This window comes from Aplidium turbinatum, chromosome 2 (genome assembly GCF_918807975.1).
Source record: "Aplidium turbinatum chromosome 2, kaAplTurb1.1, whole genome shotgun sequence".
NCBI lineage: Eukaryota > Metazoa > Chordata > Ascidiacea > Aplousobranchia > Polyclinidae > Aplidium > Aplidium turbinatum.
In genome coordinates, this window is record NC_137473.1 from 38,709,827 (window position 1) to 38,732,254 (window position 22,428).

The following is a 22,428-nucleotide window of genomic DNA, read 5'->3' on the forward strand; positions in this document are numbered from 1 at the left end:
CTATAATGAATATACTTTTTTGCAGCATAACATGCTAGTTTACGAGCTGGCGTTGATAGACTTCAATTGAACGAAATAATACAAGATTGATAGTAGCCTACTACGTCTACATGTAACAGGGTAAGAACTGATCTACTCGTTTTTCGCGATATACAACAAAATCATTTCGGTTTGGCGGTAAAAAGCGTATTTGTTTTTAATATTTAATGATCGACGTACACGTTCTTTAGTCGCATGCAAAAAAAAAATTATTTATTCATTTGCGGAAAATGTAGATGTAAGGAATAAAATAGCTTTAACATATCTCAAACAATACGTCTTGAAGTGAGAAGATTTTAAATGAAGTGGCCGAAAAACGCTTAATTATGCATTGGCTAAAAACTTTTTGCAAAACAGATTCTGCAGTATGACGTCATTCATTACGTTGCTATACAACGTTTCGTCGTTGGATTCTAAAAGCTTTCTTGTCTAACCTGCATCGATTATTATTGTCATGTTTTGACAAAGAATGAGAGCTGTACAGTACAAACAATGTCGTATTACTTGTTAAAATTTAAATTATAAAAGTTAAAACATAACCTAACCTAAGATTTTGTGATTTTTTTTCGAAAATTCTTTCATTTTAATAAATAATAAAATACAAGTTGCACTAGCTCGAACCAGTCCGATCTTGCTTCAACTGGATATCGATCCAAAAGTTCTTCCTCAATCAATCATGAAGCAAATAACCTACAAAACTTATCCCTATGTCAGGGCACACGATGATAAATTTTAGACGTAGGCAGATATCGACCAACCCACACTCTTCAAGCTTCATACCGCGTAAATTTGTCGTCAAAACAGGCAACTCAAGTGCTTGGCTGGAAAGAAGATAATTTACCTATGAAGGGAGATTTGTTTTGTTTGTATCTTCATATTAAAATCGACATTTTTTTATAGTGTTGAATTTCGGGACTACTATTTTAGTCAAAGTTTCGGGTTGAATTTAATGAAATGTCGCCTCTAACACAGAGTTTCAATCAGTCAGCAATTTTTATGCAAATATACAAAAACTGTTACCAGCAGCTCAGGTAGTGGCTGCCAACTGGGTGCATGCCCATCCTAGAGTCTACTCGAACCAACTGCATGATTAAACATGTGTACAGTATACCGGCATGTAATGTGGTGACACATATTATGACAAGCGAACAAACGAGTGGCTCACCATAGATCTTAAATTTTTCCACGCTCAGCAAAATAACTAGTCCATTCATATGAATCATTGTAGGTTTTTAAATTAGGCTAGATTTAATTATATTCATTGTGTTACGAGTTCAAGCATCTTAACCAACGTTGAGAAATTGCACAAACGTTGAGAAATTGACAGTATCGCTTTTTTCTTTTATTGTTTTTATTTTTCTATAAAAATACGCTAAAATTAAAACACAAAGTCCTAAAAAAATGCGTCTATGTCGAAGACTGAAAGTTTTCTTCTTATCTCAATAATAAGTTTGTTGATGCAGCGAAATTTTCTGCATTAACATGTTTATGAAATCTTGAATTCAAAAACAAACAAAGAACTACTAGTCACCCTCGATCAGTGTTCTTCTTTTTTGCGGCTGCCATTTGTCACTAACCCTACTGATGGTGCTCAAAGCAGTAGGTATAGCTCTTCATTTACGGTATGTCTTCTCGTATCCTCAGGTTATAGCAAGGCAAACGTTATCTTATTTCTGTATAATGTCTTCCGAGCATTGTGATTAGGCATTTTTAAGAGGTACAATTCAAAAAATTAATCTGTAATTTAGATTTGTTTTCATCAATGGCAAACATATGAAAACTTTCAGCAAGCTTGTAAAATAAATATTATCATTAAGTGCGTAAGAGGTTGTAAGCTATTTGTCAAGAGATTTATGTCCACGGTGACACAAAGAGCTCTCTGCTACAAGTTAATCATATTTTTTGACAAATATTTGGCAGTATTGACTGTCGTTCTAACGAGAGATCAAAATATTATACGTAAAGAAGAGCATTGAGAATTGTAAATCATTTTAAGTAATTACCTCTTGAAAAAAAAAATATATATATATTAGGTTTAATAGTTTCAAAATTTAGGAAACGTTATGCTGTTGTTGTCGTGTTGTTGTTGGAAGCTGCTGATGTGTTGAAAGTTATTCGTAGAATCAACTCTCTATGCGATGAGTAAATTGCTTTGTCTAAACGCGAAAGACGCGATTGAATTTTTTCAACCTGAGTATTTCCACAAAGGGATAGGTTCCATATTTATTCAGCATATAGCGCAGCGGTTGATCACATACGACAAAATAGGAAAAGTAATAAGTTAGTAGTTGTATTACTAAGTAGAACACAGCCTAAAGGCTTTAAAAAATAAACATTTTTTTTTGCCTTTTTACCAAATGGAAAACATCAAAATTATGTAGCTTATCTTGAACAAACCTATTGATTTTATGTTGACTATTGCGTTGATGACTAGATTACAATGGTATAGCGTGACCAAGAGCCATGCATAATTAATCTGTAAGTCAAACAGTCTTCAGTTAGACAGGCTTAGCATTTACTTTATTTAAACATCATCAGGGGCATTTTTCATTAGCATTTCGGTTGCAGGATTTGTGAGATTTAGCTCATTTAAACATTTGGTTATTATAAGATATTGATATCAACGATGCAGCTCCCTTATTACTTATTAGTTGCGTGCAAGAAGCTTTGTGATAAACAGGCAATATCACAAAAAAGTTTAATTGCAAAACCTATTCTGAGTCGTCAGCAAAGTTCAGATGTTAGGCTACGTTCAGCAAACGTATATTTTCAGGGCAGTATAGGAGATATCTTTTTCCGTTTGGTTCGGAGTTATAGGGGTGCTTATACATTACAGTTACAGCAATTTATCACAAATATCGCTTCTAAATTATCCAATTGCATTTATAATTGTTTTTATTAAATATTGGGGCAGTAACATTTAATAAAAGATTTTTGTTAATTTTTTTTATACCAGCCTATAATACATAATGGTATGTACATGGATACAGTTACTATATATAGATTGTATAGTGCTATCGATGTGATAAAAGCAAGGCTGTGGAGTTGTAGTTGTGGTCGGAGGGATTTTGATGTGTCTGAAATCAGAGTCGAAGTCGTAATAAAGGCCGATTTCGACTCTGGCTTGATACAAAACGATGAACAATAAAATTTTTATTTGCAATTTTTTTCAATATATTGTTTCTTGTTTTTTTTATTGCGTTCTAAAAGTTTACCAGAAAATAAAAGTTCTTGTTCTTGTCAGTTTTAGTGAAAGCCCCTGTTTCAGTTTTGATCACGACTGAAGTGAAATTAAGTTTAAAAAAATAAAAAAGGACAAAAATTAAAAAAAATCTGGCAACCCTATAACATCTGGCAACAGTAAAGCCTGAATCGGAGTCGGCCAGCTATAAACTGAGCAGTCGAAGTACTTTTCGTCCGACTTTACAGCCCTGGCTGTAAATCTATTTTAAAGTGCTTCACAAATTAGTTCATTACCAAATTATATTTAAAATGCAAAAAAAAAACAGGAAACAAACTGTCGTGCGGTAGCCATTGCTACGTGAAATATGGCAACCGATTATAAAAAATTTACAAAACTTGCTTTTTAATGACTTAAAGACCTAACTTGTGTCATGTAAAAAGGTTCAAAATAAGACCTCCTAATTTAATATATTAGCCAGAAAATAAAAAAGACGAAATACAGTAAATTGGTATTAAAAAAATAAAAAAGCGACATTACTGTACATATAATTTATTATTCTGCTCCTGCCAGCTTGTGTCTAGGTATTGTAATTTCATTAATAGATGGGTTTTGGTGAAAGTGGAAAGATATAAAGATGAAGATACTTTCAAGAAGAAGTGCATCGAACTGTATTATCATTTTCACTATTCTTCAAGCTTTATCGAATATTTCAAAAGCTTCTGATGACAGTACAACAGCTTCCAGTCCAAGGAAAGAAACACAAGGCGATTTACTAAATGATCCCAATGCATGGGAGGGATCGTGCGTGGTCGTGTGTGACGCGTCACCAGTGCAGAGCCCACAGCAGGCACCCTCGATCTCAAGAAGTTCGCAACAAAGACCATTGAAAAAACTAGCATTTTCAGCCATGAAAAGCGATGACACCGCCAATTTGAATACAGGAAAAAATCCTTTAACAATACTATTTAATTTTGTTGTGCTAAATAAAGGAAACTGTTTTCACATGATGGAAAGCAAATTTACTGCCAGTGCAAACGGTGTATACTCTTTCGATTTCACTATTTTCAAGTTGTATAACAGCAATTCACTAACAGTTGCATTAACGGTAAGTATACTTGTTATTCGTTTAAACAGCAGCAAATACAGAAAATGTTTGTAAAGTAGTTTTGTTTGGAGTTGATAAATAAAATTTTTCTTTCAGTAGCTTGCAAAACAAAAAAATTGTTCTCTAATAGGCTAAGTCGCAGATAGTGGTATAATTAAAATTTTCTACAAGACAGGCAAATGTAACTAAAAGCGTCTAATCTTCACTTGCACTACTAACCTCGATGACCGGACTGGCTGTCATTTAATAGCAGGGATTACCAAAAACACGACATGCCAAACTATCGGCTGTGAAAAGGATGTGTTAAATAAAAATGTTGAATTTATTTTAAATTTTAACCCAATGGCTGTTCTAAGCTAGCTTAAATGCATATCGATAGTTGCCAGTTAAACTCTCCCATAATTTAGAGAACTGCATAAAAATAATCTAAAGCAACATTTCATTAACTGAATAATGCGATGGTGTAAATGAGCAGAGATGGGCTTGATCTTGATCTTAATCTTATTAGATCATAAGTGATTATTAGATCACAAGTGACTTTGAAGATCAAGAACGTGATCTTCTTGATGTTCAAGAGCCCGGTTATTGTGGTGATCATGATCTAAGATGACTTTTTTATTCGGCTTTTATCTTGAAAACAATAAGATCAAAAACACCTAAAAATTGAGGTTTGCTTACTATATAGCTTAGAGACATTTTTTTACTACTCGTACCGTACAAAGTAATTAATGGCAATTACTAACATTAACCCAGCGCTAATACGATATGGGTCCTACAAAAGTCGATTTAAAAAGTTTCAATCTAATGTGGTCAGTATTGCCATTTTAAAAATGAAAAAGTTTTATATGTTGGTGATAATAATAAATAAATAAGTTAACTTCCGCATATAGTTTATGTTAATAAATATATAATAAAAATATGATTTAACTGTGTTCACAGTTCTGTTTCGTGAATTACAAAAATGTGTTTGCTTCTTTCACTCAATTTTAGAGGTTTCAAAAGTTTAGAATGGCGGTTCTAAAAAAAATTGACTTTGACTCCATAGCCGACTTTGGTCATGTAAAGTTGTTTATTGCAGCAAATCAAGCAGACTAAGAATTGCTTAGGGTCTGAGAATAAACATATTTTTTAAATGTGAATTGTGAAAACATATGCTGCCTCTTTTTTGTGTAGCTTTCGTATTTTTGTTTGGAGCGGTTTATCTAAGCGCAGACCTCTGAACTTTTTTGATAGCAGACCGCACTATCAAAGTTGCCAGATGGGTAAATTATGCAATAAACATTGATATAATCCAGAGAAAATTGAAACTATAAGTTAACTTTTAGATGCATTTAGCTTTGTGGACCCGAGATTATTGTTGCCGAAAAAAATCTTTCAAAGACTCTTGTAATGGTTATACTATTTGTAAGGCTTTGTTTACGCAGGAGTATGCTAGCTTAGTCTTTCCAATTATATTGGCCAATAAATGTGTCGGATCAAGATTGCAGCCCCTGCATTATTACAAATGATGTCATATTTTTGATCTACGTACAGGCTTTCTAAATTGATTTAAGTTTTAAAAGTTTCTTCTACTAGTAACATTTTGATATGCAGTCTAAGTTTCAAAATGCTGTTATACTTTTGACAGCTTAGCTTAATTTTAAAACTAGATTTAGATGAGTTTTGTGCGATCTTTACAACTTTAAGAGAGCGCATGCAAACGCAAGCCTAACTATTGAATTAGATAAAATTGTATTTATGATGAAAGAAACATCGTATAGCATTTGAATTTAACGCAAACACTTCTCAGCAAGTATTGTCGTGCTTTTTATAATCCCTGTTGAAAAAAATCACGGACATTTCAGCTACAAGGATAATGCTTTGCAAGATGCTTTCTTTTCTCGATGATCAATACACAGTCCGGAAATAGTCTCTTTGGGAACGATTTATTGTCTGTAGACGTCGAATAAATGTAAAAAAAGTCTGGTTTGCTGGCAGTGTTGCTATCCAGATATCAATTTGTGTTAATTTTATTATTTGATCTCTTTCTCAAAGAGATGAGATTCTCATTTAGACAGAATATGTCATTTTATAATTTTATCTGATAGTTTACTTGAAGGAAAAATAAATTGGAAAAAATGTCCATAAATGACTTGTAAGTGTAAGTTCATTTTATCATGCAATAGGCCTACACTGCAAATGACCTGCTGAAAAAAATGTAGGTGGTTGTGATCGATAATTGTGATATTTTGAAACAAGAGTATTTTGTTTTAGCACTTACAGTTGCCTCTGTGTGCTTCAGGTAAATCGAAATCCTCTATTTACTGCAATTGCGGATGGGAATCTCCAAAATCACGAAATGGCGCGGAATGCAGGACTGGTCCAGCTAAAGATTGGAGATGAAGTGAGAGTGGAAATACTTAAGGGAAATTTGGAAGGGGGTTGGCAATACTCAACCTTCTCCGGCTATCTTTTATTTGAAGACAGTTACTGAAACGTCTTAGAAAACTTGCGACTACCAGTGAAGATATTTCGTTAGATTGAGGAGGCATTTAACAAAGAACATGCAACGTCGAGACATTTTTGAGAACTGATGATGAAGTTTGGCTTCTTTTTTATTAGATTGCTTTCTTCTTTCAGCATAAATTTATCTATTCTCTGAAAAAACAGCAAAGATTTGCCCATCAGAGTGAATTTTTAAAACAAGTTATTAATATTCTATTTTATAATTAATATTCAACATACAATTTGCCCATAGTCTTGCTGTAATCTGATTCACGAGGCAACAGCTATAAAACAATTTTAAAATTAAACGTGCTGTTCTGTAAGTTACACAGTTTTCAGCTACAAGGTGGATAATTTGCCTCGTTATACTTGGTTGTACTTTAGCTTGACTGAATCGTGACTTATTACTTTATTTGTCAGATCGGATTATTTGCATAGAGTACTGGTACCCACAGCCACTTTATCTGGTCTACATCAGGTCAGATCCGTACCCGATCTGGTAAATATCTGGACCAGATGAAGAGGCTGAGTAATTTCTTTATGATGCGCTCTGTGATATCAGGGAATCAAATTTTAGATCATTGCCTATGAATAATGTGATCAACAACGAAATCAACGCTGTACCAATCCATAGGATTTGGAGTTACGCTTTCGGATGATTTTCCTGTCAAATCAGCAAGGAAATAGAAAATTTTGTATATATTTGGCCACGTGTTTGATCCTCTATGACATAGAACCATTTGTAAAATAGGCAAACCGATGCTTGTTGTAATCATGGTGGCAATGCAACATGTGCTAGCGTTAGTGATGAACGCTGGTAGATTCTCGGTCTAGCTGTGTTATGCAATGGGTGATTTACGGTGATTACTTCCACTCGGTTAGTGGAAAATACACAGGAATGTTTGGATAGAAAAGTTATGCAAAGACCAAAGAGTTGACTTTGATTTTTTTTTGCTGCTTAGTTAATTGTTTTTGTTGTGTTTTGCAAATTTAAAACAATTAAAAAAGTATAAAGAAGGCTCTATGAATTTATTTTACGGCGTTGTGTTTATAGAGTTTTATGTACGGCAAGTGAAAAAAACTACATCACAAAGTCTACAGATATAAATAATTCAACATCACGCGATTACTTTTGAATTACAACTATTTAAACCGCCAAAAGGAGCTTCATTCTTGGTTTATAAGGTTTCGGTTTTTATGCAAATGACTTATCAGGATATTGCCTGTTTAATAAAATATGATACACAAAACATTGAATTTACATACTATATTTAAGCTCCATTAGAATTATTGAACACTTCAACCAAGTTTTGATATTTGTAAGATAATGTTTTTACAAATTTTGTTAAAGTGGTGATCTGCAAAGACTGCTCAAGTTGCTCACGCAAGTCTGGCAATAAGATTTTATAAATTTGTTTAGAAAAATTTAGAAAGTTCAAAATGAGTTAGGCTAAAGCGTTCAATTGTCTTCATACCATGGCAGAATACGCAACAACCACGTGCAGGTTTGTTTACAAAGTTTCTTGATTTCTCAACAATGATGTGCTTTTGAGTTGTTCACATCTAATTATTGCGTAAAAATAGCAATTATATAGTAAAGGTTACATCATAAACGAAATATTTTTATTGCATTGGGTCACCTATTCACTCAAATCAACAATTATTTTGATGTTTGTTGAATATTGTATGTTTGTTTGCTTTTTTGTGTAGGCAAATCTTATTAGCCAAAAAGGCGATTCATAATACTAAACAAACGTGTGTTGTGCAATTAGTCAATACAACTTCATGAAGATCATGGTGCAGAGGAGCGCAGCAAAACGATGTATGGAAAGTTGCTCAATCGTTTTCGACGAGGCTGTCAACCACTCAGCAACAACACATGCTCAGTACGGCCTCCCTCAAAGTCAATCTTCTCAGCTTCAACGACCGATACGAAAATTTACAAAGATGAAAATCTTCTTTTTCAAGTCATTTCACCGAAAAAGCAGCTACTTTATTCTTGCCTGAAGTTTAAATACCAGCCATGGGTTCGTGAACACAAAAAGCAAGGTAAGCAGCGGCGTACGTTGGCCATTTTTGGGTTTTCACTTTTTTAGCAGGCTTCAAACCCACGCCAGGTTTGTAGTTTGCTCAATACCTGTTCAGACTATAGCAAAACAAACTGATGTGATATGATTTAAAGCAGGGGTATTCAAACTTTTTCCCAAGCTGTCAAATTTGATAATGCAGAAATGTCCGCTGGCCAACAGTCTCCCACAATTTTGTTCTGATAAAGCTTTGGTAGAGAGTTTGCTTTGTTAAACCATAGACAAACAAAACAACTTATAATATGTATATTGCAGCTGTAAGTAATTTCTGTTGAGGACACACGTACGTGTCGAAAATGTTTAAGTTTATTTATTTACTTTTTTGTTAATTATGTTATATCTCTGTGTCATAAAACATGGTAAACCCGCTGAGGTTATTTTGTTTGTTAATCTTGTTGTGCGTAAAGAAATATGCATATACAGGTGTATAGCTATATTCATGAAAATGCAATATCTTCTGACAGGTGTCAAACCAACAACAATGCCTGATATGAACGACTCGGTTACATGTCTTGTAAATTTGTAATACAAACGACTTTATTTTCACACAAGTCAGTTCAATCATAAACAACTAAAAATTGATTTCCCTCAGCTAGCAGCTAGATCATCTTCAGTTAAGCTTATTCAAATAAAATGTTATATATTTGAATTCTATTATTATTGTACAGTATACTATATTTTATCATTGTTCTATTTGAACAAGCTTAAATGAAGACGATCTAGATTCTAGCTTGCTAGCACATCCAAAAGCTTTGCAAAACACAGATATGTTAGTGTCAAGGATGAAACTGACGTTTTGATTTCTATACCCAGGTCAAGTCTGGTTCGAGGTTAATTATTGTAAACAAGCGTAAAAATATCACGTAGATAAGAGTCGCTCAGCATTAATCTCAAGCGATTCTTGTTAAGCTCATAAACGAGAACGTCTGCTCACACAAATATGTTGAACGGAACAAGCTCAACATACTTTTTTTGCAAACTTGCATTTCTGGAAATTTGTTTTTATCCAGCTGCTGATAAAAAAATAGGAGAAAAAGATGTTGCTGTCAGTTTCGCAGAGAAGCTCAATTGGCAGCGGTCGTTGAACTTGCTGGCAAGAAAATAAATAAATGCTCGACATATTACAACATAATTCCAGGCAAAAATAGTTGATTTTGCGATTATGATAATTCAACAATAATTTTAACTTTTCTCCCCTGATTTTGTCCGTGAGAAAATACTGTCTTCATCAATTTAAAAAAAATTAATGCAATTTAAATTAGTATGATTTCCGTGTGTCTGCGAGCCATAAATGACACTTTGTGCAACAGCAGGCGCAAGCCATACAAAAACGTATTGCGGGGCTGGTTTGGCCTACGGGCCAGACTTTGGACACTCCTGATTTAAAGAGTCACTGTGCACAACTGCACATTAAGCATGTGTTTGAAACTTTTTAATAATGTGAACACCCAAAAATGGTCACCGTACGACACTGAAGTAAGTTAAAAATTCACCAATCGCTTTAACAAGAAAAACATTGTCAATACCGGTAGGCTACTGTTAAGCATATGAAATAGGCTATGGACAAGGCCAGGAGCAGGTTGCTATTGCTGTAGCCTACAAGTAATGAAACAGTTTTGATCAAGCAAAAGGTAGCCTACAGCCTAAGTAACAGTAAAAAATATATTGCCATTGACTAGTAAAAAGTGCATGTTGTTAGACATTGAAATTTCAGTTTTTTAGAAAAGCAGATTAGCTTTATAGGGTTTCTAAAACCACGTAAAGCAGCAAGTAATGCTTGAAGCCAAAACTAATCCTTGGGCTGCGATAGTTTTTTGATCCGTTGTCTGCGATAAAGTGAAGTTCTCTCTTGGCCAGTTACAGATTAAAATGCGGTTGCAATCTCCATTTTGTATTCGTGTCTCAGGTGGCCACACAGCTGCCATTGTGCATGCCGCAGTACTGTCGGACTGAGAGCTATAAAAATTGGACCCTTCGAAAATTTTCCAACGAAAACATTGTGTAATAGCATGCGAACGTCTCAGCTGTTTGCTTACTTGGAATGAAATTCAACTCGTTTGAACTTTCAGTTCTATCGTTTGTATCATTATAATTTGTATGGGATTTGGCGTTTTTCATCAATAAACATGCCCACCAAAATACCTCTATCAAACTGATATAGGCTACACAAAAAAGCTACATAGGACAAGACGCAACCACCATTGTCGATAGCCATGTGGTTTATAAAGATTTATATACACGAAGATACAGGCTAACAGTATTAATTGTGGCAACGAGGCTACTACTGTATTCAACTCGACGCGGGCTTTTTATAATGCGAAGTCAAGTATCACTGCATCAAACGAAAAGGATTTTGTGACAGGAATTAATACACAATATCTGTTCAGTCGGCTGCTTAGTGAGCCATGGTCGAATACTAGCATTTACTCATTTTATTGCATTAAAACCACGTTTCTGCATTTGCAACCAATGAATATAGAATAATTTATGCGGAGATGTTACTTTTTTCAACCATAAACAGACATAGCTGAGCAACACCACTACATTTACAGTGCCATTAGCCTATAACAATCAAATCTAAAATAAATTAAAGCGAACGTTTTCGGCTACACATATAGCTTTTATCAAGCACAAAAGAAGATATTGCGCTGTACTGTGTGTATAACAAGTAGCCTATACTGGAGAAACATGCAGTATAGCAAAAATATGGTCTCATCTAAGCAATTGAAAGAGTTTTCATTTCATTTGAGCTAGATAAGAAATTTGTTCAATTATTTAGATCACACCATATTTTTGTTGTTAACGTTAAATGTTGTGGTGTTGCTCAGCTAGGCTATGTCTGTTCTTGAATAAATATAAAATTAAACAAAAATTTTCGTAGAAACAAGATCATTAGGATTAGTTTCAGAACAAGTCATAAAGTGGTGTATTCAGGTTTGCTGTTCTATCAGCTTCATTTTAGAAGTACTAGCTTATTCAAAATTTTCTAATAAACAATCAAATTAGATTATGATATAAATGGGATAATTTTTTCCACACACTCGCAACTGCAAATCAGAAAAAGAATTATTTTTCAGTCAAATTTTTGCTTGTGGAAACAAAATAGCTTAAAACTGCAATGCTTTTTGCAAGTTTTTTAAACTTTGATTGTATCTTAGTTTAGTCATCATACAGTAATAAACCCAATTTCAGTGAAATCCAAAAGAGCAAGGTGATGATGTGATAAATCTATGAGGTTAGACTGCAAATCTCACAGTGAACAGGTTGAACGAGTTGTGTTTGGGAGATCTGGTCTTGGTCCTTAATTATAATATAAATGCCTTGAAGTAAGATAAAGCCTAATATATTTACAGGAAAACATTACATGCAGGGTATAATCGACCAGGTTCTTCAGAAAAACACCAGCCCTTTCCTTTTGTGAGATTTAGCTCCGCTACTAAACAATTCTGGAGTGACTTAGTCCACAAAGAGCAGCACAAAAACTGGTCCAATATCAAAAACGATTCATGGTAAGTATGTAATACTGACAATACTTAAAGTTTAAGATGTACCACGTGTAATCGTGTATTTAAAAACATTCAAACATGGCCTACATATTTGGAGAGACTTTCACGTGGGAATAACGTAAAATTTTCTGGCAACTAGATCTAATAAAGTAAATTAAGTATTTATAAACAGGTGGTCATGCAAATTAAATTTCTGGTTGTTTCTTTTGGAAAGGAAATATGACACAGGTTAAAGGTTACATGTTTAAATGTTACTTTGAAAATGGCTTTATTGCTAATAGTCATTGAGAAAATTATTTGATAAAGATTTACTATTAATTTGAGCTGAAAGTGCTCTCAGAATGCGCAATTTTAAGATATTGTTTTCACAATTTTCTGGGGGAGGTCCCTCAAACCCCCCACGCTTCCCGGCTCACTGACATGTATAACAATAGCCTACTCATTTGCCTCCTTCCTCCCGAAATGATATACTGGTGACGTCCCTGCTTGCGTGCACATTTCTCCATCATTAATAATTTACTATGGAATCAGTGGTTGTTTAAAATACTCGTCTCTATGGCTGTTAGGGCGGCGGGTAGAGGCCTAAAATTGACAATAGCCTGGGGCTTTTCTTTCTATAAACCCGGCCCTCTTGATAACGCACAATCACAAACTCCACGTGAACTTGACAAGCCACAGGCTTTGCCCAATGCAATAGAAAAACAACCCAAGTTGATTGAAACTGGAGAAATGTTACAGCCGTCATTCGCCTTCACAGGTATTGAAAATGACTTCGCTCTTCCATCGTTAAAGGCTTCAAAAAAGGGGTTTTGAAATATCTGCTTGTCATGTCTCTAGCTTTCAGCCCCGCAAAAGTACCTTTTTAGGACGTTTGCTTCTCCAAAAAAGCTACTGCTGAAAAGATCACTTATTTATGGAAACTCTACGTTTAGTGGTTTGAGAGAGAGAAGAATGTCGAAAAGAATCATCATAATGATTAAAACTTGAAATCACAGAACAAGTGGTAAAACGTGAATTCAAAACTGTTACCAAATTCTTGCTAACAACAAAAACCCCTCTTAAGTTCTGTTTAAAGAGTAGTCAAAAACTTGATGAGTTTAATCGAAAACGTTAAGATGACGACATAAGCCTGTCTATTTACAACTTCAGCACAACTATTTTAAGATGAACAGAACTTACTATCTACGTAAAACTAACATTACATCTCTTGATAGTAAGGCATACCTTAGCAAATGCCTTATTACCAATTTGGATTCCCACCTACTGTACATACAATGTAAAGCCGGCCGAGGAACTTGAACAACCTCCAATAGCTTGTCACAGCTAGCAGGATTAGTTATTGTCACCTGCTTCACGATGTGTTACGTTAGATAATAATCGGAAAATAACAATTGGTCTTCATCTAAATTGAATGGAAACCTATGCATCTGCTGCATGTCATAAAAGTGCTAAGCTCTTATAATCACGTCATCCTTCAAGCTGTTGTCTGTCGTCACATCCGCCGATAACTTCTAAATGAACTGAAAGAATAATACCTACAGATTAGTCACTTTAAGACAATAAAGAGAAACTAAGTATTTTCTTTCATATATCAGCTGTTGTTACCTAAATCAAGCAACTCTGTGCTTTAAAGAAATCCAAAACGCAAAGTCTCAGCATGATGCAATTGCAGACACAGAAAGATAAATCGAGGTGTTAGATTTGTGACTTTTATTAGATACAGTGTATTGCTTTAATTTTTGTGCAAGTTACAACAGTGAAACTAACGGAGAAAGTTATTTAGGGAAAAACTTAGGTAAAGAGTACACAGTTGTGGATTTTACCTGTGTCGGGAATGAAAACTTAAACGATTGGCTTACTTCAACAACAAAGTAGCTATGTCAAGTGCTATCGGGGCAAGATCGCAGGAATGTACACCTTTGTTATCTGGGGCCTGCAGTTGCAGAGAGCGGTTTACTATCATTTTACTTCAGCTGCCCAGCTTTCCAACAACCATAGGTCCCCATTCTTGTTTCTCGGCAGTCGATTGTAGCATGAATTGACAGACACAGACACTGCTGCTTCGTCCATAAGGCTGTGTTCGTCAATATCGCACCACTAATTCATGCCACAGAGTTCTCGACTTTTGCTTCCCCATTCTTGTTGTGATGAAAGGAAAGCCAACGTACTCAGTAGTGTGCCACTTCACTCTGAGCAAGGGTGAGAAATTAGAGTGAAGCTTTGCGTCGTTCTAGACGAGGCTATCACGATTGAAGGCGCAGAGAGGCCCGCAATATGAGGAAGTCCATTTTTAAGCTAATTGAGCTGCTTTTTTAAAACGGATCAATTTCTTTTTAATTTTTACCAGAAAGCTTGAAGTTAATATTATACATATTTAAAATTATATTGTGAGGAGTTTTTTAAAATGTCTGCTTTGCTCCTCTTGATTTATTGTGAAAATCATTTCTGTTGCTAAATATCGCCATCTTTAAAATTTTAGGAAAAACGTCGGGGAAAGAGAAGCAATGCTACGCAACAAAATTTGTGATATTTTAAAATTGCGGCGAAATTCGTTACAGCGAGTTGAAATTATGAAAGCAACTGGAGTAAACGAATGGCTGACACACGAAGAGATTTTAGAAATATCCAAGGTTGGTTGAAAGGAAACGTTTTATCTGTTTGTTAAAATAACATTCTTGAACAAGTTCTTTGTGGCAATAATAGCTGAATTGCAAATGCAAGACAGTAGCGGAATTAAACAAATTGGGGTGCACCAGAGTTTAAACAAAGCAAAACTGTAAAGGAAAATAGACAGTGTTAAAAGTTAAGTTCAAAAAAGAAAGTAGACAGGTAGGGAGTTTGCACCAAAATTTGTTTAACAAAGCTTGCCTTTCTTTGGTCGCTTTTTGTGTATTTTTATGTCCATTAGGCTAATCGTTTTTTCTTTATGACACACATTTTGTATTGACTAAATTCATCAAATTAAAAACTAGTTTTCGTTAAAACTTTGCGCTGTAAGATATGAAATATTCAAAAACTGAAGTTATTCAAAAACTGAAACATTCAAAAACTGAAGTTAAGTTTCAAATAATTTTTGTCATGACTACAGAAAAACTTCAACCATTTATTGGTAGACGACGATTTTTACGTTCAGTAAAATTGGAAAATCAACTCAGTTTCTCCGTCTTCTTCTGTAGCAGGGGCTTCCTACCTTTTTCCCGTTAAGTACTCCCAAGCTATAAAACAATAAGTCCAAACCAATAGTAAGCTGACACCAAAGAAAATGGCAATATACAGTATTGAATAACTCGATAAAAATCATGATGCAAAAGGTATTAACATATAGTTTAAAAATGTAATGGCTTTATATAGCGGGATCACGAATATAACTAGTACTTTAGAACAGTTTTATTTCAGCTGTATGTACTGAGCTTTTGTGTGAAGGCTGTGCCTGCTTGTTGCAAACGAGTTTCTCATTCCAGCAGTGGTATGAGACAACGCGTAAGTTGTGCTCTTCATCAAGCAACCCTAGGCTGTAAATCTTCCCGTGAATCTCAGGTTGAGAACCTCTCGACAGTATACAAAGCACACTTCTCCTCGTACTTCTATTGACACTGAAATATTTAACTTATTTAATTGTTAACTATAGTTGCTTAAGCAATGTGTTTCTTTGGAAAACTGCTTATTCTCTTAGTTTTTGAAAGTACATAAAAGATTTCTGTCCCTTTAAACTTATGCTGAAAACATGCCTGCTCAATGCCATCAACTAGATTAAGAAAATGCGTTGAATGAGCAAAGCGAGCGAAAAAAAAATGCAAAAACGAAAATTATTACATGTTTTACTCGGTTGTGCCCCGCCCCCCTTCTAACTACATCCTCTACTGTTTCGAATATATTTTTTGATTTCGTTTATAAAAAGCATTAGTAGGCTATCAGTTCATTCAGCTTTTTGTCCTGTTCGGTATTGTAATTTAAACGACACGAGTAAAAAAAAAATACCTACCGTTCTTATCATGTGGTTTTAGTTTGTTGTGTAAGTTAACTTACAATGACCAGGTGCTTAAATTTTTTTCTTTGCATTTTTCAGGACTTCCGTTGTGCCACCACGTTTGTTAGTGGGCACATTGTTTTCAATGCGATGGTCAGAAATAAAGTAAAAACAAAATAGGTCACAAATATCTAATATTTCACATCCATAAATTAATGAAACCTCTTACCTGACAACCACTGCAGTATTATTGGCCACCTGAGTAAAAAAATACAAACCTTCATTTCACAAAATACCCTAGAAATGAACCGTTGCCTCGAGTAAACTTTAAAAGGAACCATTGTTTTTAACGTATTTAGTATTGATGAACTGGCGCGTGATTGATGTCTAATCAATCTAGTCGTGTGTGCTATGTTCAAAGACAAGAATTATCTTTAAATATTTTGATCATTACAGTATTATGCATTTTCATGATTGTGAAGCTAAATCTTCTATCACAGATTCTCTATAAAGAACAATTACTTTTACGTTGGAAAAACATGCATTCAAGATTAGAAATTCCCGAAACGAAATATTTGAGTAAGTTTTTTTTAACAATGCCTAAATTCCATTTGAAAATATGCTTGCACATAAATCTTTATTCGTCTATTGCACATCGTTTGAAAGAAACCAGCTCAGTGGCCGAGTGGTTTCTACTTCAATTCTAGTGCTAGTAAATCTTAAATCGATTCCAGGTCAGGTGACACCGAAGACGTTAAGAACGGCAACGATTGTGTTCTTTCTTGCAGAACGCAGTGACAATAAGTCGGGTAATAATGTAATAACATTGTAAATCTGACGTAAAGTTAAAAAATGAATCCTGTGGCTAAAAGACCTTTGTTGTTGTAGAGCGACAATAAATAAAACAATCACGTTATTATTGCATCGTTTGAATGACAAATGTGTTAATAAAATCAAAAGTCATAATAGTCGCGTTTTGAAACGCCAATGACAAAAGAACATAAAGCAATTTTATGTCATAACAGGCTCAATAAATTAAAGTTTAAAAAATGTCTTGCATACGCAGAAAACAAGTTATCTGAATCGAAAAAGATTTCTCATTCGACACCGCGCTTCATTGCTCCTCGTTCGTCAGCCGTTGCCTTCCATCACCTCTTGTGCTTATCACAATTAGCGTCAGTGTACCAGTCTCAAGGAACACAAGCACCTCTTATTCATCGTGCGACTCCAACAGCGACGTTTCCTTTTGGTCGTTTTATTCACACAAACAGCAGTCGAACTCACTTGTATTCTATTGAAAGCAAAGCAGCAAAACGAAAACCTGAAGCAAGTACAGAAACAGCTGACGAAACGTGCGCTAAACGGAAACAAAGCGGATCGAGTAGACGGGGAAAAGGTGACAATGTAGGTATTACCATTTTATACAGCAATTAACTGAATTTAATTCAATTTATCACATTTTACTCATTGAGAAACTGACATACTCATTGTGTATACAGCATTTCAAGTCTAGTGAAACATTTGCATTAAATACAGTTTTGGTAACAAGGTGACTTTCTTCTGTCTATTTGCATTAAAATATAACGATGAACCCAGTTTCAGCTGCTTTGCTAAAAAAAAATCCTAATTAGGTCATTGAGCTAAACTGTTGTTTAAGTTGTGTATTTTATTAATACACAACTTAGACAACTTAACAAGACACAACTTAACAAACATATTTTAACAAAAGAAAAACCAAATACCACGAGAGCTAATGATGATACCAGAAAAGACGTCTGGAACCGGAGGAGGATGGAACTCTCCCTATCGAGTTCAGCTGCAGACTTACCTCAATAAGCAGGTACGTGGTATCAGACATATAACCTTGCCACAAATATACCACATGAAGATTTTTTCTTGGAAACAGTCGATCGATTGATTGAAGAACGTTTCTTCTTGATGTCAGAACCGCTTTCACTTGCTAAACGTAGTTGGCGATTAAATTTTTGTAAAGATTTCCAATCTTTAACTTCAATCGAGCATACCTTTACATTATATGCAATTTGAAAGATTTCTTTGTGTTATTATTTTACTCAAAACGTTCCATTTATGACATATAATTGAAATAACCGAATAAATGAAAAGGAAAAAGCAAGTTGTACATTCACACTAAATCATAGGCATTATAGCCTGCAATATTCAAAGAATAAATAGCCTACAAGTACAATGCTGGTTGCAGACAAAATTTCTCAATGTACAGAAAAAAAGCTAGTAGCCTAGGCTAAATTGTTTTATGTTGTGCTTATATATTCAGCCACAAAATTCTGGAGCAACATTTAAATCGCAAAAAGGAAGCGATGAAAAATACCACTGCACTGTGACGTTTCAATCTAATTTTGCTCTGTCCTCTTCTCAACCTTCCCCCACCCAAGAGGAAGCCGAGCAAAGGGCAGCCCTTGAGGTGAAGAACATGAATTTTTTTGTTGCCGGATTATGTCGAAGTTTTGTTTTAGATAAACAAGTAGTTTACTAATCTCAATAACGAGTAGATCACTGTAAACGTGTGCTGGCCGTCCGATACCTAGCAAATCTACAGAAAATTTGATAAGGGTATAACTTATACAATTAGACTGCGTTAATCGGACTTAGGCCTACTCCGTTTTGTTGAATATTGCTTGTTTAGCAAGGCCATCGGTGGGAAGAAAGATATTATTTGGAAAATTTACGTTTGTAAAAACGTGTTGCATACCTGGACAAACCGAATAACAAAATTACCAATAGTGTAAACGTATTTTTTGTATATCCTATCTGGCTATCATTATAATTGTACAATTGTGTGTCAGAAGCATTTCAATTTTCTTCTTTTGACCATTTGTGAAAAAAAATGTTTCAGTTTAGTTTTATACAATACTTAATTGAATTTAGATAATAACTTTTGTTTTCATGAGTTTTTAACGTTGGCTTTTATTTTGCTTGAAGGCAAATAAATGGATTATTGGTTCCGATGCGACGACAGATTTAGAATCAGCCAAGGTCTGGTTTGACGCGTATTCTATGCAAGTGGTTGGGAGTGTACCTTCCTATACCTCTTTCCGTGCAGCATCAGACTTGTACGTCACAGATCTTCATTTGGTCAACAACAAGCTCTTCTTATTTACAGATAGCATAGACGCACACAAATTATTTCTAGAGGTTAGCTCCAGTACAGTGTAAGTCTGTGAAGACCGTTTTCAATGCATATAATGCAATTATTTGCATTGAAATACAATGCATATAATGAAATACAATGCATACAATGCATATAATGCATATAATGCAAGATATCATGTCTGTTTTAGTATTTTGTTTTGCTTGTGCTGACTTTCCATATCATAATTACCTCTACAACAATTCACGTCAAGAACTACACAAGATTAGGTCACCAAATAATAGGTCGGCCATCTTCTTCATTTGCAATCTTTGGAATGTAGATCGACAACGTCAAACATGACAATTCATCTTGCACAAGCAACTCCTAACAAAGCTATGCCATATGTGGCAAGAAAATTTTGGCAAAACAATATTTAAATTTAATGTAGCCTAGTCTTGCTTGAAACAACTCTAACGCAACTTATTTATTTCATTTTGGACCGTGCTCACCTTTCATGTTTACGAAATGAAGGTTGGAATTAATTAATGATATTAGTTCACTGGTTTTATTATGGCAAGCTCTCCAACTTCAACCTATGAGACAAAATATTTAGATTACCCTATTGCTACCGTGAACCATAGCTTACAATTCATTAAATGGTAAATTTTCTTATTTAAATAGATTAAAGTTGAAAGGAGATATCTTCTTTTTTTGAAAATTACCATTCTTCATTTCATGTTTTATACGTGATTTTTGCATGTCCATGGCGTCGAGGATTAAAAAAAGTCAAGCCGCAAATGATTCGTCTCGTGAGCAATAGATACTAACTATAGTGTACATCGCAATCTCGACAAAATACATCCCTCAGTGTTTCGTGAAAATTGTGATTAACTAAATAATCTGTAGTAATTGTCAAACGAATTTTCATCTTTGTTACTGTTTAGGCAAATTGCAAAACTTTGAACCCAGATATAAACGTAGAACAAATGGCGATAAAAACTGCTTTGCACGGAACAGCAGTAACTCTCGAACCTAAACAATACAACAGAGGTAAGTTATAAAAGCTTTAGAAATCTCTACTAACCAGTTACGTTTTATTTTGGTATACCCGAAGTACTTAAAACTGAAAGAGCTCTCGGCTCGTGTGTACAATTCTTCCTTAAAGCGAAATTACATTTAAGAAATATAATTAGCCTACTGAAGAAAGTCAAACTGTATATATAATATGACTACACAAACACACGGGTTCTGCTTTGAAAATAATTTATAAAGGTAAGTTTGTCTTTGAAATGTTGAATACAAATGTTGAATATTACTATAAATAGCCTACGTACCTCATTATATTGCAGAAACTTTGAATCATTTTTGTCTACACAACGGAGGCACAATACCAGTGTTGCATACAGCAAGTTTCCAAGATCCGAAATCTGGAAAAATGTCTTGGAGTTGTTCTTTAAAATCCTTTGCCAGAGATTACTTGTGCCAGGCCGTAAACTTTCCAAGCGACAAGGAGAATGAAAAGGTCTCTTCAGAATCGGACAGTTTTACTTTCAGTCCTTCCTTTGCAGATTTTCTCAATGCTCAGTCTTCACATGTAAGTTGAATTAAAATGCAATAACTTAGCATAGAAGGTCTGAATAATACAATAAACGGTTTTACAACCTCTCTATCGGAATGAGTAAACCTATTCAAAAGGCTTTGCATAAAGGCTAATACTCACAAACAAAGGGTATGATAATGCTGAAATAAAAAGAAAAAATTAAAGTGGGCTAATTCTATCAGTTTAAAATCATTTTAAATTTCCTTTTTTCCTATCTTGCAGCCTCAAAGGAGCCCTATACTAGCAGAGGACAACGCGGCGAGTGTTTTGTTGGAGAAGTTAGGATTGAGTCCAAAGCAATTAATTGCTTTACGAGGAAGATGTAAAAATGAACTAGAATTCTATGCACGCGACATGGATTTGTCGGCAACGTATCACACTGAACAGGTGTAAATTTGCAAGTTTTTTTGGTCTCCTATGATAGCTGTCAACAAACAACTCTACATTTTCATAGCTCTACGTACCATTTTCGTGCACTTCTTCCATGACATTGTGAAGAGGTGTCAGATTTTTGTATGTGCTTAACGTTTCACAACTAAAGGGTTAAGTTTAAAATTCATCAAATCTCTAAAAAAAAATCATTTCAGATCAATTCAAAAAACGTTGATGGATCACCAATGTATGACTGTGTCGTTTCAAGCTTATGCCTACACGATACAAGACAGACCTTCACCGTAACAAGCGAAGGAGGTTTCAACGAATCAGATGAAGCTTGCGAGTCAGCGGCAAAGAATGCTTTACTTTTGCTTGGCCAAAATATTTCCTAAAGCTGATTTGTTGCTAACCCAGATAACAAATCAGTCATTTTTTACGTTGATTCAACGTTTATAGACGTTGGATTAATGTAAAAAAAACGATTGATTTGCTGTCAGGGACAGCCTACTCTTTCATTGTAAGATCATATATTTTCAGCATTCAATGTTTACTTTCGTTTGTTGTGTGTTAGTGTATGCGTTATCATCTAGTGAGTTATTAAAATACATAATTCATTTAAAACAACCTTTGAAAAGTCGTGTACTTTATGCAATAAAAAGGTGTAAAACCATTATTAGCAGGCTTACCATAAAATGAAAGAAGCATGCTATGCCCAATAGCCTATGTTCAGGGTAGTCAAGGTGGGAAGGGGGGAATTGCGCTGCCCCGAAATATTTTAAATAAAATTTCAAACTATGTTACCACATCATTTCATAAAGTTTTATTATTGATTTAGGCTGAAAGTACTCTGAGAATACACAACTTTAAGGTTTATTTTTCAAAATTTTGTGAAGGAAGTCCTTCAGACGCTTCTCTGAGTGCTCCGCCTTCGGTGATTCGTTTCTGGACTAACTCACATGTGCAAAAATACTT

General features: G+C 34.6%; 2 protein-coding genes across 6 annotated transcripts; both read left to right on the forward strand.

Moving 5' to 3' along the window:
• The first annotated feature begins 3,857 nt into the window (after window positions 1–3,857).
• Window positions 3,858–6,801, forward strand: LOC145764280 (cerebellin-1-like). The gene is made up of 2 exons (XM_082575902.1): window positions 3,858–4,328; window positions 6,610–6,801. The coding sequence occupies exons 1-2, from the start codon at window positions 3,858–3,860 to the stop codon at window positions 6,799–6,801; spliced, it is 663 nt and encodes a 220-aa protein (XP_082432028.1).
• A 1,686-nt stretch (window positions 6,802–8,487) lies between these two features.
• LOC145765448 (uncharacterized) lies at window positions 8,488–22,076 on the forward strand. 5 transcript variants are annotated; one of them, XM_082577270.1, is made up of 14 exons: window positions 8,488–8,861; window positions 12,270–12,408; window positions 14,885–15,035; window positions 16,472–16,537; window positions 16,873–16,951; window positions 17,107–17,181; window positions 17,439–17,776; window positions 18,102–18,212; window positions 18,666–18,812; window positions 19,331–19,543; window positions 20,426–20,531; window positions 20,831–21,075; window positions 21,304–21,468; window positions 21,669–22,076. In XM_082577270.1, exons 1-14 carry the CDS (start codon window positions 8,633–8,635, stop codon window positions 21,846–21,848), a joined length of 2,244 nt encoding a protein of 747 aa, XP_082433396.1. In that variant the 5' UTR covers window positions 8,488–8,632; the 3' UTR covers window positions 21,849–22,076. The 5 variants fall into 5 exon arrangements, with proteins under 5 accessions (XP_082433396.1, XP_082433398.1, XP_082433397.1 ...); XM_082577274.1 differs by having other exon boundaries at window positions 8,723–8,861; window positions 12,253–12,408; XM_082577272.1 differs by lacking the exon at window positions 17,107–17,181.
• Window positions 22,077–22,428: the final 352 nt, after the last annotated feature.

Bases quoted from the DNA above. Each gene is read 5' to 3' on its own strand.
- LOC145764280 (XM_082575902.1), top strand. From the start codon at position 3,858: ATGAAGATACTTTCAAGAAGAAGTGCATCGAACTGTATTATCATTTTC. The intron at 4,329-6,609 runs GTAAGTATACTT...TGTGTGCTTCAG, and splicing joins CACTAACAGTTGCATTAACG to GTAAATCGAAATCCTCTATT.
- LOC145765448 (XM_082577270.1), top strand. From the start codon at position 8,633: ATGTATGGAAAGTTGCTCAATCGTTTTCGACGAGGCTGTCAACCACTC. The intron at 12,409-14,884 runs GTAAGTATGTAA...TTAAAATTTTAG, and splicing joins AATATCAAAAACGATTCATG to GAAAAACGTCGGGGAAAGAG. The intron at 21,469-21,668 runs GTGTAAATTTGC...AAATCATTTCAG, and splicing joins CAACGTATCACACTGAACAG to ATCAATTCAAAAAACGTTGA.